The sequence below is a fragment of the Tasmannia lanceolata genome, unplaced genomic scaffold (genome assembly GCF_043159265.1).
Source record: "Tasmannia lanceolata isolate RefF3 unplaced genomic scaffold, GAP_Taslan_0.1 ptg000003l, whole genome shotgun sequence".
NCBI classification, from domain to species: Eukaryota; Viridiplantae; Streptophyta; class Magnoliopsida; order Canellales; family Winteraceae; genus Tasmannia; species Tasmannia lanceolata.
The window spans coordinates 3,726,365-3,741,842 of record NW_027518680.1 but is presented as its reverse complement, the minus strand read 5'-3'; the positions used below and the strand labels follow the sequence as shown (position 1 = coordinate 3,741,842).

Genomic DNA, 15,478 nt, shown 5'->3' with positions numbered 1-15,478 from the left:
AACTTCAAACGTCAAATAAGTTCAGATTTTGGATCAAGTCTGAGTGACTTAATTGCTGCAATATTACTATGCTTGATAGATGTTAATGGCGGCTCGATATTACACAGGATATCTTCAACTACATCAGAAAATGCTATCAAATGAGTAAAGCATAAGGGAGTATGCAGACGTTGAGCTGGGTAAGTAAGCCATGTATCCGGGAGGAACTTCAAAGAAGGGCCGTGGGTATGTTGTACCAAATTTTGGTGTAGCAGCTATATTTCGATTCATCCTCTTCATGTGTTTGAATAGATTGATGTTGAACCCGTTTCGTATGACGGTAGTTGCTTGCCTCCTTGGCGCTGCCCCACTATGCACTATTCAGGGTGCTACCATTGAGAAGCTCTATTAGTAAGGGATTCATAGATGGTGAAGGCCCTTTAGTCTTTTGATCAAAGTAGGGGTCGTGAGAGAGCAGAGCATACCGCCCTGCCATAGTCGCACATCTGTTTATAGCAGCAATTGTCAACAAGGTTGAAACTTCCAGGAAAAAACTTCGAATTGGGAGTCCCATCCTCCTAGCGAACTTACTGAACCCTAAACCGACACAAGCAAACCAGTAGAGTATACTAGAGTATACCAGGGTGCTTCAGATATCCATGTCAAAGGAACTCGGAGAAATGACCCCAGAACTTGTAGTTCTCTTGCTACTCTATGATGCCACCCTTATCTTTACTGAGACATCAATTGCAGCCCACTCAAAGTGAAGGATACCTCCCTAGTGAAGACAACGCTCAGAGTTGTAATGGTTACATTTTCTTTGATGAAATCTATGGATCATAGTTCCAGAGAAGTTCTTGGGTAACCTTTACCTCTGTTTGGCAGGGTGGGCATGACTGAAATTTATCACCAGCACAAGGTGCTGAAAAATCTTAGTTGATTCTTATTTGACACACTTTCACTAATTTCAGGTTGTTCTATTTGACCCACTTACCAGTACTTTACTTCATGTATGGACAAAATAACTTGGTGCATAGCCAATTTTAAAGATGCCCTTAGCTCGAAACCCACTTTTTCGACACCGGCATCAAACTTGAGATGGGGAAGGTCGATTTAAAACTTTTATTTGGAACACTACAAGAGACTACTCAAAGACATGCATAGGATGCTAGCAGAGATTGAGCTCTCCAGTCCACTCTGTCTGATACTTGGAAATTTTTTTGGGTCTGAACCAAGCTCGAAAATTAAAAGAAAAGTGCAATTTTGCCCCCACAAAAGAAAGAATGCTACCCTATAGGCAAGTTATGCCATGTGATGATATATATATCTGCAAAAACAGGGTGTGTAGAATGAAATCTGAAAAACAAAATTTCGAAAATAAATATAAGTGTAGCTTGTAGGATGTAATACCTCTCCGTACAATATATAAATAAGAAATGTTCTGATAATAAAATCAATCTGAGAGGGAGCACAAATCCCATTCATGGTAAGGGTAGTAAAGTAAAGCCGTCAAAGATCTGCCCTCCCTGGATATCTGGGAAAGGGAATAACGTCTCTAATATTGTCGATGCCAGTGGCAAACAGAACCATGCGCTCGAAGCCCAAACCAAACCCACTGTGTTTGACAGTTCCATAGCGCCGCAGGTCAAGGTACCACTCATATGGCTCAAGAGGTAGCTCCATCTCCTGTATCCTGCAATGATAGAGAAAGGCAACTGTTATGAGGAAAACTCGTCCTATCTTTATACTAGAATGTAAAATTAATCGTCGCCAACTCCTGGTTCTTTCGTCGCCAACTACTGGTTCTTTGTATAATGTCATTCACAGAAGCATCGGTGGCCCACAATCAAAGTGGCTTTGTAGGAAGGTGACGAGTTTTGGATAGTCTCATTAACTCAGCAAAAGAATTCCAGTCAGGGAGTAATGAGTATTGACTCAAGTTTCAGGTCATCATCATATTTATCCATAGAAACTTATGGCGTGGGATCAATATTGAAAGTGATCTATTATGGGACATTGCCCATATTGCTAGCTGAATAGGAATAATTTCCCTTCAAAGACTTGGGCTTTCCTCTTAAGCTAGAAGACCCCAACAGGAAAAATGATGGAATATCATCGTTATAAAAAAAACATCAAGTCACACTTGGAGAAATGCAACTCCTGTTGCCTGTCTCTTCCTAGTACAATAACTTTTATGAATTCCACCTTAGCAAATAATCTACTAATTGCAAGTCCATGTATAGAATTCTTAACTTGTTATAAATGAAACAGTGAGATTCCTTTTAAAGTTCAATCTATCAGATCCAGAATGTTTATTTATTAAATTGAGAGATGGTCCATAAATCCAAAAGAGACATACGAACCTCAACCCCAGAAACCTAAAAGTTAGATTTTTTTTTTTCCTCTCCTTGGGAAATGGTGTAGGGGCAACAATGTTTCCAACCATTTTTATATTCCAAAACCAGCTATGCGCCTCATTTTGGTAATCAGTATGACAAAATTGTGGAGCTTTAATTTTCTTCATTGTGAATATGTCAATTTCTACAAAACAAGTACTAGCTGGTTGTGACTCATTAGAGACCCCAATACTTACACAAAGCAAGGAATTCAATTAATTGGAAGATACTCCATCTATAGAAAAAAAGGTGCCAACATCAACCCCAGAAACCTAAGAACTAAATTTTGGTCTCCTTGGGAAATGGTAGTGGAAAATAACCAATTCGTTTAACAAGTTTTTGTTCCAAAATGACATTGGCATTGTTTTGGTAGTCAGGAAATACAACTTCATATAGTCTACTTTCTTCATGGAATATATTTGTTCTTAAAAACAAGAACTAGCAAAGTGAATCATTAGAGAAGGCACAAGCTACTCATGGTATCCGAAAATTTACTTCAATAGCTTCTCATGGAGGATTAGGCATGTATGTCTTGCTTCAATAGCTTCTCATGTATGTCTTGCTCCATAAGCTTCTAATAAACCAGGTTAGGCTTTCATATTAGCTTCCATTCACACAAATCCAAGCGTGTAGGTTTTACTTAATCAGATTCTCATGATATTTGTGATTCAAATAAACTGTGGCAACTATGTCACAAATGCCTGGCCTATCTTAATGTAGAGATATTGAAGTGCATGTACATAGCTACACTGCTACAGTAACCCTTCCTCATTTTTAAAGATTGCAATTTACACAATATTCGATCAAATTGTATGTGTGAATCTTACAAGTTGAAAGTCAATAAAACTAGATAAAGAAAAGGAAAAAAAAATCATTTGTGTAAATGTCTGATATCCAAGCATCTATCCTAGCTCAGAATTCTAAAAGTGGTTAACTAATGCATTTCTCTCAGTTATGAATCTAGAACATGCAATAAAGTAAGGCCTATCTTAATGTAGAGATATTTAAGTGCATGTACATAGCTACACTACTACAGTAACCCTTCCTCATTTTTAAAGATTGCATTTTACACAATATTCGATCAAATTGTATGTGTGAATCTTACAAGTTGAAAGTCAATAAACCTAGATAAAGAAAAGGGGAAAAAAATCATTTGCATAAATGTCTGAAATCCAAGCATCTATCCTAGCTCAGAATTCTAAAAGTGGTTAACTAATGCATTTCTCTCAGTTATGAATCTAGAACATGCAATAAAGTAAGGCCCTGTTTGTTTCAGATTCTGACAACCGATTGTCAGCCCTAAACCTATTATTGGACTCGAATTTTGAGCCCAATAATAGGTTTGGGACTCACAATCATTTGTCATAATCTCAAACGAACAGGGCATAACAAAACAAGAGATCTGAATTATGCAAGAAGATAGAAGAATAGATCAGATGAAGAGGAAGGAGGAGGAGAAGAGGAAGAGAGACAGGGGCGGGGGGGGAGATGAGGGGAAGATGTTTGTGGTTGAAACCCCAACACCACGAACTGTTTAATTAAGATGTCATTCACTTTACACAAACCCAAAGTGATGAAGATCGTAGAACCAAAAAGAAGCATATTTGCCCATTAAAACTTTTCGGATTTTTATTTCCATGTCATTTAGTTTCTAGGATTATTATTTCCATGTTTTTAGTTTTAGGGCTTTTATTTTCCGTGGAATTTTACTTTCTTTGCATATATATAGGCCACATGTATTAGGGTTTTTGGAGTTTGACGATGAATGAATGAATTGAGAATAGAGATTCTCCCCTATCCTTCTTCCCCCTCTTCTTCTCTTAATCTTCTTCTTCACCTCTTACTCTTCTATTTCTCGCCTCTAATTTCTTGCCTTCTCTCTTCTTTCTTCTAATCTCTTCCCCTTTCCTATTTCTATTCTTCTTCTCTTTTCCCCTATACCCTTTATTTTTCCAACCTTGGGCCACATCAGTTTGGTAACAGAGCAAAAGATCCTAGCTCTTTATCTCTCCATGTCTCTCTCTCTCTCTCTCTCTCTCTCTCTCTCTCTCTCTCTCTCTTTGAATCTTGAAAACTATCATAACTTCCCTCCAACAGAAAACCATCCGAGCCCCAGCTACCTCATGGTCAGACCCCAAACCCTTTTCCAAACCTTCTCTAAACTCAACCATGTTTCTCAAGTTGTTTGGTGATCCAAACTTGCAAAAAAATTGCCCTTGCAGCCACATCTCTGCAACTGTGTGTCACCGCTAGCCATCCCCGTCAACTCCGGCACGTCTCCCAAACTTTTCTTCTCCGCCCTCCTGTTCTGTGAAGTTTAATTAACTCAAGAGTTTCCATTTTTGGGTTTCTTTGACAACAAGTAAGTTCTGCTTTTATCTAATAGAATTTGTATATGTAACTTGCAGAGCAAGTTTCACTGTAACTTGCACAGCAAGTTTCACAAAGGCAAAGAGAAAGATAAGTTGCCAAAGTCAATTTCGTATCCCACTTGCTAAGGTAAGTTATTCCATATGATAACCCCCCCCCCCCCCCCACCCTCCTTTTGTTCCCTGGACACCCCCCGTTAAGGCATATTTCCACCCCCTTTTCTTTCTTTAGGCACCCCCCACTTAAGTAACTCTACTTTTACCCCATTCTTACCTTGGGCACCCCTTCCAATTAAGTGAGACTAATTCTGCCCCCCCCCCCTCTTTTATCTTTAGGCACCCCCCCCCCCCTCCAAAAAAAAAACCAGAAAAAAAACAGGAACAAAGTTTTCTTTTTCTCTCTCTAGTCTGTCTCTCCTCTCTCCATCTAGTTTCTCTCTCTACTTTCGGGCTATTTCCACTTGAAATCTGTTAGTGACTTCTACACGGAAGTTGTTCCACGCAGAAAGGAGAGCACCAGCGACGCTCAGAACAATTTCAGGAGAAATCTCAGCCGTCGATCACGTTCCATCATCCGATCGACAACTTTCCAACATCTGATCGACGATCCGCGAAAAGCATTATTTTCCTTTCGACATCACGGACATATCTTACGGCTGATTTCTACAGATTCCATCTTGAGCCATGCGTCATTGATTCGCCCCACAATGACTACACCATGGGTTTCGTATTTCTATGGTTCAGATACCAGCTACTATTCCTATGGAGATTACGATGTTACATGCCTGCAATGGATCAACGCTCTTGATGCATACCATAAGTATTATGGTTATGATCATCAAATGACCATTCGTCGAGTCAAGGATACAGTATGCAAAGATGCCAAGGTGAAATGGAGACAGTTCTTGCGAGAGCGCAGTGAATTAGGCATGCCTTACTTATTTTAATCGAAGGCAAGATGTCAGTGATGAGTTCGCGAAGGTCTATGCTCAAACAGCTTATTATCGATATCATCAAAGGCAAAGACAAGTCCAGCCCCGAGGAGCCTGGGAACAACACACTCAAGCTACTTTGGATCATCACTCAGACATGATAGCTAATATGAAGGTAACCTTGAATCGCATTAATAAGCATCTTGGGTTTAAGGCTCCCAAGGAGGCCACGACTATCCGGAATTCATGCTCAGCCTACCTGCCTCCTTCTTCCCCTGTTGCTGAGGCTAATGCCACGACCGATGTTACAAACACCCACAACATGCCAGACGATGCTAGTGATGATTAAGATATTCTTGGTGATGAGGCTGACACTAATGATCCAGTTGCTGGGCGTACTGAGTCTGAGCCTATTGCAGAGATTGTAGACACTGAGGCCAATATGTGCAGAGGATGCCGATTCAACAGTAGATGAGCACAGTGACAGTATTGACTTTACAGTCGATGCTCTGATTGAGATGATTATGGATGTTGAGACCAAGGATTTCGGTGCACGTGACTATCATCATGAGCAATGTCAGTTTGACATCATAGAGCCACATGAGATACCGGTGGATGATGACCTTCTGGACGGTCATCATGAGGATGCAGGTGATGGCTTGACATATGTAGATGAGGTGCATGGGGATACCAATGCTGTAGATGGTTACACTGTGTAACAGGAGATTTTGGCAGACGTTGTTCATGTGTATATGGTGATGCCTGTGGATTTTACATTTGGCTCGACCAAGATCTTTTATGCAGTTACCATGAGTGACCATTTACAGTCTATGATTGGCCTCAGCCAGGTTGCCACTTTTTCAGGCCGTTGCACTTACCCAGATGGACCGCTTCTAATGCCCTATATCAGATGTGACTTCGACGACCTTCTACTCCTACTGCGAGACTGGGTCATTTATATATTTGATCCAGGAGGACTAGAACTCGAGGCGAGTTCTTTTCAACAAGGGGAGAATGATGAAGATCGTAGGCCCAATAAGAGGCTTATTTGCCCATTAAAACTATTAGAATTTTTATTTCCATGTCATTTAGTTTCTAGGATTATTATTTCCATGTTTTTAGTTTTAGGGCTTTTATTTTCCATGGAATTTTACTTTCTTTGCCTATATATAGGCCACATGTATTAGGGTTTTTAGAGTTTGATGATGAATGACTGAATTGAGAATAGAGATTCTCCCCTATCCCTCTTCTACTTCCCCCTCTTCTTCTCTTAATCTTCTTCTCCACCTCTTACTCTTCTATTTCTCCCCTCTAATTTCTTGTCTTCTCTCTTCTTTCTTCTAATCTCTTCCCCTTTCCTATTTCTATTCTTCGTCTCTTCCCCTTCTTCTCTTTTCCCCTCTACCCATTATTTTTCCAACCTTGGGCCACATCAGTTTAACCTTAGGCCACATCACAAAGTTGGGCCTTAGGCCCTGAATAATAAGTCGCTTGAGTGAATAATAAAAAACCCAAAGCTCCCCCTTTGTCTAGCGTGGGCGCTATCCTATTCTTCTACACTCGATAAACCACACAACCAAAAACCAAAAGTAGATTCTTGGAACGTTCATACCCAATACAGTGTGAGCATGCAACTCCTGGACTAGCAGGCCAATCTAAACACATTTCAGCAATTCTGCACAGGCCCCACCTCACTAATATGTGAATAGACTCAGATTACCTTACTAGCCTAAATCTAGACCGCGTCAACGTCAATTTAGACTGCATTGCACATTAGCACCGTCACCTTAGACAGCTAATGATTGGCACCAAGTGGACCTGCATGCATGCACATGGACATGTACACCCACAAACACATATTGATGCAGTCAAAGGTGCTAAAGTTGACTGTAGCAGTCGTCATTTACTGTGAAAATTGGCAGAGAAGGGTTGTTTGGATGTAAGGTGATTTGGTGATCTTAACTAATTTGTAGCATGTGTTGAAATTGTTTTTGAAGGCTCCATCCAGAAAAATCGTGAATAATATTTTTGAGGCTAAATCTATTTTTTCTTTTTATTTCAGAATGTACTTTTTAGGCTAAATCTTCAAAAAAAAATCCATTTCAGAATCATAATAGGTTTAGGGCATCTATGAGAGTGAAATAGACAATTTGGGTTGTTCGATGGACAAGTTAAGGATTTGAGGGTTAATATAAAGTTGTATGGACCTTCTCCCATGGATGTCAAATGGTCTTTTGCTTTAAGCTTTGAAGCTTGCTTTGTTGCAAGACACGGTCACATCTTGTCTATAAGCTATGTTGCATGGGTACAGGTACAAGTGTCAGATCCGACATGAGTATGAGTGTTGAATTCGGGAAACCCCAAAATGAGGATTAGTGGATTGGCAATATATTGAATCATTTAAAAAATGTAATAGCTTTGCATAAGAATATGGTTGGTACATGTCTAAAGGTTATACATTGGGAATCTTAATAGGCTAATAGATGTAATGTTTTTTTCACCACTAAAAATGTACTTTTTCGTATAAAAAAAGTTTTAACGGTAAAGCATTTTATTAAAAGATAGAAAGAGGGGAAAGGCCACCCCGACAACCAAAATGGTAAATACAGTGCAAAGGAGAAAGAAGAGCGGTACAATACCAGAAGAAGAATTCTCAAGAGGAGAGAAGGGGGGGAATGGGGGGATCAAACAACTCTAGAACTTCCCTACCTACACCGACCTTGCTAGTATGTCAGCCTCCCCGTTAGCTGATTTTTTTACATGGCTATAGGTAATGGATGTGCCTTGCACTCGGTCATTGAATCTCATCAAACCATTACACAAATCTCCATGGATGGAGATGAGTTCCATGCAGTCAGCTGATAACATTGAGGGAATCGTCCTCTACAATTAGTCTATCCAAGAAGGTGCCCTCTATTATCCTCATACCTTGGTGGACCACTCTCACCTCTGCTTCATTGGAATCAGTGATTCCAACTGGGCTTTCAGAATGCCCACCAGGATAAAACTCTCTTACAATGGATACAACTCAATTTATGGTAAATGTAAATCTGCTCTAGCAAAATTCAAGAAAAAAAAACAATAAAAGATAAAAGAGGTGCGTAAAGTGTAGCATCCGAATCCATGGAGTCTTGGAATCCAACATATGCCCAAAACTAGTACTTCATCCATTCATAAGAATCTATGTAACAGAATTCTACAGACTACAGGTATCCCCTTCTATTACTTTGATTTGATGTCAGCGCGAAGTATCAATTTTTCAATTTTCTATAATGTTCTCTTGCATTTCCCAGCCGACCCCAACTAGTTTGGGACAAAGGCTTAGTTGAGTTGAGTCGAGTTGAGTTGTTCTCTTGCATTTCCCAGCCTCAATGATCCTTTTGTCTGCTAAATCATGGCTAAATGAGATAGTTGTGATAATGGTGGAAGGATGAAACATAAAAAAGATGAGCTCATGCTGAACCTAGTCAAGCAAGTGGGTCGACCAACGCAGGCTTTTCTATTTGGGTCAAGAACAAGAAATAGCCATGCTAAGTGAATTATGGAAGGATGGTACAACTGTACAAGTGCCACAATGTATAGGCTATGTTTGGTTGCGGGCATTTACCTCGGAGGGTAGTCGTGTACATAGTCAACAGGGAGGAGCTGAGCATTGGATTTACCTGGAACTTACCTGGGAAAATAGTGGTATGTGATGTTTTGGTTGTCGACCTCGGAGAATAGTGGTAGGGGGTGTCATTAGCAATATATATGTGTGTGTAGAGAGAGAGAGAGAGAGAGAGAGAGAGAGAGAGAGAGACAGAGAGAGAGAGAAGAGAAGAGTCATTTCCAAGCAATTCACGCAAAATTCTACCTTTTTCGATGTTGGCTTGAATTTCATAGCGAGGGGAGAAGGGTGACACATCAGCAAACATGCAATGATTAACTAGGAGACATCCCTAGGAGTTTCCAAGGATTTCAATGCTATATTGGCAACCAAACGAGGAATTTTGATGACGTGGCACCCAAATGCCAAGTGAAATCCCTAAGTCTCCCTAGCTTTTGTGCAACCAAAGACGGTTGCTTGTGGAACAAGTTTGGAATCCAAGGGATAACATAAATTTATAAAGAAAATTTATTGTGGATGTTATGTTAGTAGAGCACTTGTTTAAAATTATGAAGACAATCTAAAATAACTACATGATTAGAGTACAAGTCATATTACATGTGTGTGTGTGGTTGCAAGTACATCCAGTTTTGTTTTTGTGGAGAAAGCACATTCAGAACTGAAAGTCAATATCAAACATATAAGTCAAGGAATAAGATTTGAATACCTCTTCACAATGACATCATACCGCTCCTCCCTTTGGCTTCCCCCAATCAACTCCCCAACCTGAGAAGAGAACACAAAGAACTTGGCATCTACCCAGTTGCATAAAGCACTATCTTAATCAAATAGTAAATATTTTTATATGATTCCCTTAAGTCTTGAGTCATAGTAATTCTTAAGTCCGTGTAATTGTATATTGTAAATAGTTGTGTATTAAAGTAAATATTGATCAATGAAGTGTATGAGATGACTCTAGGAATAGTGCATTAATTAATAAAATCAAAGACAGAAATCAGCATACCTTGGGTACAAGCACATCCATAGCAGCCACTGTTTTTTCATCATCATTGACCTTCATATAAAATGCTTTAATTTTTTTTGGATAATTATATACAATGACAGGCTTTTTAAATATCACCTCTGTCAAGTACCTGCATTATTGAAGAAAGAGCCAACTTAGTATAAACAATCAAGGGATAAGTAAGCCTTAAATTCATAACATAAGGTTCAAATACCTTTCGTGTTCAGATGCTAAATCTATACCCCATTCTACATTATTCTCGAACTTCTTCTCTGTGACATTCTGTAGAAGTTTTACTGCTTCCGTATATGAAATACGCTCAAAGGGGCTTGATGACACCAGCTTTAGACGATCTATGGCCGTTTTATCAAAATTTTTAACCATGAATTCCATATCATCGAGGCAATTGTCAAGTAACCACTGGCACAGAAATTTCACATATGCCTCTGCACAGTTCATATCATCCTGTGAAACGTGCACAAACTTTAAATGACTCCATCCTTGAATATACTTTACAAAATTCCAAAACATAGGCACATTAAAAAGCATTGTCATTCATTCTGGAAATATTATGAAAAGCAGAAAAAAAAAAACAAACACAACAACAGCCCAACAAACCAATGAAAATCCAGATAGGTGCGATCAACATGATCCTACTTAATTAAAATTCATAGATTTTCTTGTTTTTTGGAGAAGATTCGTAGATTCATATTTCAAATACCTCCAAATTTGCAAATGCTATCTCAGGCTCTACCATCCAAAATTCTGCCAGATGCCTTGATGTGTGAGAGTGTTCAGCCCGGAAAGTTGGTCCAAAAGTATACACACTACTGAGAGCACAAGCAAAGGTCTCAACCTGAAGTTGACCGGATACAGTTAGAAATGCCTGGCGCGCGAAGAAATCTTGGGTATAATCAATCTTCCCATCCTTTTGAGGAATGCCACATTTAAGCTTAGATCTCTCTTCTAGCCTTGAAAGGTTCTCTTTAGCATTTTTAAGTTCAGATAGGGAAGCATCAAGCTCTTCCTTGCTCGCTTTTGCAGATTTTAGATCTGCAACCATGCCTCCTTTGTCCTTAACAAGAAGCTTTGCCGCTTCTATTTCAGCTTCTGTTGGGGGAGGATTTTGTTTCAGCTCCCTCTCAACCTTTTCAGCATCAGTACACAAGGTTGTAACTTGAAACATTTCCCCAGCACCTTCACAATCACTAGTTGTGATGATGGGAGTTTGTACATAAAGAAAGCCATTCTTCTGAAAAAAGGTGTGCGTTGCATAAGCCAATGCATTTCTTATTCGAGCGACTGCAGATATCTGAAAACATGCACAAAAGACAGTCATAATAATGATACAATTCTGGGTGAAATGAAGGGAAAGAAGGTAGGTACATTTAAAAATATGTATGTCATCCATGCACTCGGTACAAATGGCCAGCTAAGATACCAAGCTCCTTCATCTAAATCAAAAGTTTGGAAGCATACAGTAGAGAGAGAGAGAGAAGGAACAATCGTGCTCATTCTTGATATGCAGAACCACGAAATAGTGATAAGGTGGACCGTGGACCATATGGCCAAGCCTTATTTTAAACAGCACCAGTATTAGAGGGTTGGACGATACTCTCCAATAGAAAATCCTAGGACCCAAACATGATTGACATTGACAACGCCTGAGGCAGTTTTCAACCCGGCCTAAGGTTCACTAGAAAATTATTTTGGCTGGCACCTATAACATCCTTGAGCAACAGATGGTCCAATTTCATCGTCATTTCACGGCATTGCAATATGCAAAACAACATCATTAGTCTCAAGCCACGAGCGCACCCATTCAAAGGGCATGTGGTTGATGCAAACTGCAAAGCCACATTTAACTGCACGAAGCCCTTTTTTTTGCCTCATCCAATTTGGATTTTGGACCCAACCTCCAATCATCATCAGCGTGCAATACTGGAGATATGGTCAGCAGCACCATGCCACAACTACTTGTGTCAAACCTTTCGAACATTGGACGCATGGATTTATTTATTTTTTTAATCGTTAGACGCATGGATAGCTAGTTACCACCCTGCCATAACACCAAACTCCCACCAAAGAATGTTGTCAGACTTTAGGACTTACAATTAGGGGTCTATGTTTTTTTCTGGGACACTGACCCACTGAACCACATTGTGGCCCATAAAATCAACCCTTTTCAACAAAAACAGCGCAGCCCTTGGGCAATTACTAATTTCAGACCATACAGGTTTTCTTTCAATTTGGTTAACTCCTCCAAATCACAAAAAAGAAAAAAAAAATACATATTTAGTTGCCATGAAAAAATATAACAAATTTTCTATTCGAAAAACTCAATTTTGACTTGCGTAAGTTAACTGCTAATAAATCTTTACTACTTTTTCCTTCTTTGAATGATCATTTGCAGTAGCTTTTTCTTTTCAATTGGGTTAACTGCTTGATATCACCCAAAAAAAAACTGCTTAAAAAAAGGTAACAAGCATTCTAGTCTGAAAAACACAATTTTGACTTGCTTAAGCTAACTGTTAATAACTCTTTTCTACTTTTTTCTTCATTTAATTATTATTCGCAGCAGCTTTTTCTTTTCAATTAGGTTAACTGCTCTATATCACCAAAAAAAAACTACTTTTTTTGTTGCATTAAAAAAGGTAACAAGTATTCTAATCTGAAAAACACAATTTGGACTTTGCTTAAGCTAACTCTTAATAAATATTTACTACTATTGCCATGTCAAAAAAAAAAAAAATATTTACTACCTTTTTATTCTCCAAATTATTATTTGAAGATCAAAAAGATTTTTCTTTTCAATTAGGTTAACTGCTAGATATCATGAAAAAAAAAATACTTGTTTGGTTAACAAGAATTCCACGCTGAAAAACACAATTTTGGCTTGAATAAGCTATAACTATAGATAAATCTTTGCAGCCTTTCTCTTCTTATATTCTCAGATCATACACCTTTTCTTTCAATTAGGTAACTGCTCAGAATCACAAAGTAATAAAAATCTACTTATTTCGTTACCATTCAAAATTGTGTTCGTCAAATTCAATGTAAATCTCAAAAGAAAAGTAAGAACTTGAAAAAACACAATTTTGGCTTGCTTAAGCTAACTGGTAATAAATCTTTACTACATTTTTCACTTTATATTGTCAGATCATATACAATTTTCGTTCAATTGGATAACTGATCGAAATCACGAAAAAAAAAATCTACTTTGTTTGTTTCCATTCAAAAATATAACAAATTTCCTACCCAGATAACTCAATGACCTCAAATTCAATATAAATCTCACAAGAAAAGATCAAACTCGGAACAAAATTACCGTATTAGTCCTCGGCCGGAGATGAACAACGTCCCGTAAGAATTCAAGCGTGAGCTTAGTCTTAGGCAAAGGATACTTAACAGGATCAACAGGGCCCACTTCAAGAACCTTACAAACCCTAAGCTCTACATTCTGCTTAGTACCAGTAGGAGGTTTTTTCAATTCCCCCTCAACAAGAACACAAGTCCCCGTCGGAACGAGATCTCCAAGAGGCGAAACAGAGGCATCAACAAGAACCTGAAGATTCGCAGGGCACGAGCCATCATTCACCTCTAAAAATGCAAACGTGCCTTTTCCTTGTTCTCGGCCTGTTTTTACCCACCCTCCGACGGTAACCTTTTTTCCGGCGAGTCCGACACCTCCGTCCGGTCGTCCGACGATGTTTTTTATGAGGACTCGGCGAGAGAAGTTCTCGAATTGTATGGAGTCGTCGGTTAGGGTTGTGGATTGCATTTGGGAAATTGGGGGGGTGAAATCTTCGGCCATTGATTAGGGTTTTTGAAGGAGCGTCGGAATCAGAAGATGGAGGGTTGGGGAAGAGACTTTATACTCGGGGCACAAGAGAACAATAAACCCTAAAAGCTAGCGTTTTTATTACGAGGCATAATATGTAAAAGGGTAATGATATATTCGCACTCACTGTAGGATGATTCGAACCCCTTGTTAAAGTGAATTCTGGCGGACTTTAACGCTTTTTTGACGTGTAATAGGGGTGCGAATCATCGTACAGTGGGTGCGAATATTTTCTTAAAAATAACCAAAGCTACTAATATTAGCATTGACTTGTTTTGATAATTGCACTAATTTTTCTTGTCTTTGTTATTTAAACAGCGGTCATTTGTCAAAGGTTATTACAGTCCCCAACAACGCGTGAGGAAAGAGAACGAGTCCACGGAACGTTTATTTTACGGTCCAAAAAGGAAAGACAAGATGAGTTTGTGCAAATATTAAAACATGGTAGTGCCAATATCAGTACCTACCAAAATACCAATGGGATGATAGGATGAGAATTGGTTATTGTGGGAAGTGAATGAGAAGCTTCAGTAGCCATCACTCGTTATCAAAGTGATCTAGGCTCTTTCTTTCTTTCTTTTGATGGGTAAAGTGATCTGGGCTCTTGATCTAGGAAGTCACACCTTATCAATGGTGCACCGTTAACACATCCTTTTCTTTCGAAGGGGTTTCCAGTGCACTTCTCACGTTTGGTTACTTGAGTTTTATGATCTAGATTTTACAAGCTAAAAACTGGATTTTTTCAAGTAGTGTGGTTTTTCAAGTAGCGTGTGGCAGGGGACAAAAGTTATGGCTCATGGGTAGATACTGGACAACAAATACTGGAGAGACAAGATAAGTAGTCTCCTAATAGTTTGAATCAAAACATGCAACTTAATACCACCAGTAGATGGCGTGGCACCCCAAAATCAACCAAAACATGTAGTACACCACAGAAATCATGGATGAAACTGACCTAGAAAGTTTTTTCCATGGATTTTTTGTTGATCAAGTTGTGGAAGAGGGACGAGGCAGGTGGAAGAGGGAGAGAATTGCGGGCATGAGCGTGCGAAGAGAGGGTGAAAAGTAGCTGAAAAAACAGGGAAAACAAAAAACCTACTTAAAATATAGTTTTTGTTCTCCTTATTTTTTCCACTCACCCCAAACATGATCCAAACCATTCAATTTTAGTCTCTTACTGTAGCTTAGGTCGTTCCCCAAAGACGCGTGGTTCTAACTCTTTCTCATATGGGATTTTTCTGTACTAGTTGTACCATCCAAAAAATGAGACTAGGGGTGTCAACGGATCCACTTCGGGTCGGATCCACCTACGTTACAGTCACGAACCATTCAAATTCCTTATCAGTCGGGT

At 39.1% G+C, this 15,478-nt stretch overlaps 1 protein-coding gene across 1 annotated transcript; it reads right to left on the bottom strand.

The window, feature by feature from the left end:
- Positions 1 to 1,336: 1,336 nt before the first annotated feature.
- LOC143848109 (asparagine--tRNA ligase, cytoplasmic 1-like) lies at positions 1,337 to 14,198 on the bottom strand. Its single transcript, XM_077356925.1, has 6 exons — positions 13,615 to 14,198; positions 11,008 to 11,598; positions 10,501 to 10,751; positions 10,287 to 10,416; positions 9,990 to 10,048; positions 1,337 to 1,672 (listed from the first exon to the last, which is right to left on the bottom strand). The coding sequence occupies exons 1-6, from the start codon at positions 14,098 to 14,100 to the stop codon at positions 1,489 to 1,491; spliced, it is 1,701 nt and encodes a 566-aa protein (XP_077213040.1). The 5' UTR covers positions 14,101 to 14,198; the 3' UTR covers positions 1,337 to 1,488.
- Between the last annotated feature and the right edge of the window lie 1,280 nt (positions 14,199 to 15,478).

Coding starts and splice junctions, on each gene's coding strand:
- LOC143848109 (XM_077356925.1), bottom strand. CDS start 14,100: ATGGCCGAAGATTTCACCCCCCCAATTTCCCAAATGCAATCCACAACC. Junction 10,752..11,007: donor TAGCATTTGCAAATTTGGAG/GTATTTGAAATA, acceptor CACGTTTCACAG/GATGATATGAACTGTGCAGA. Junction 1,673..9,989: donor TATGATGTCATTGTGAAGAG/GTATTCAAATCT, acceptor CTATCATTGCAG/GATACAGGAGATGGAGCTAC.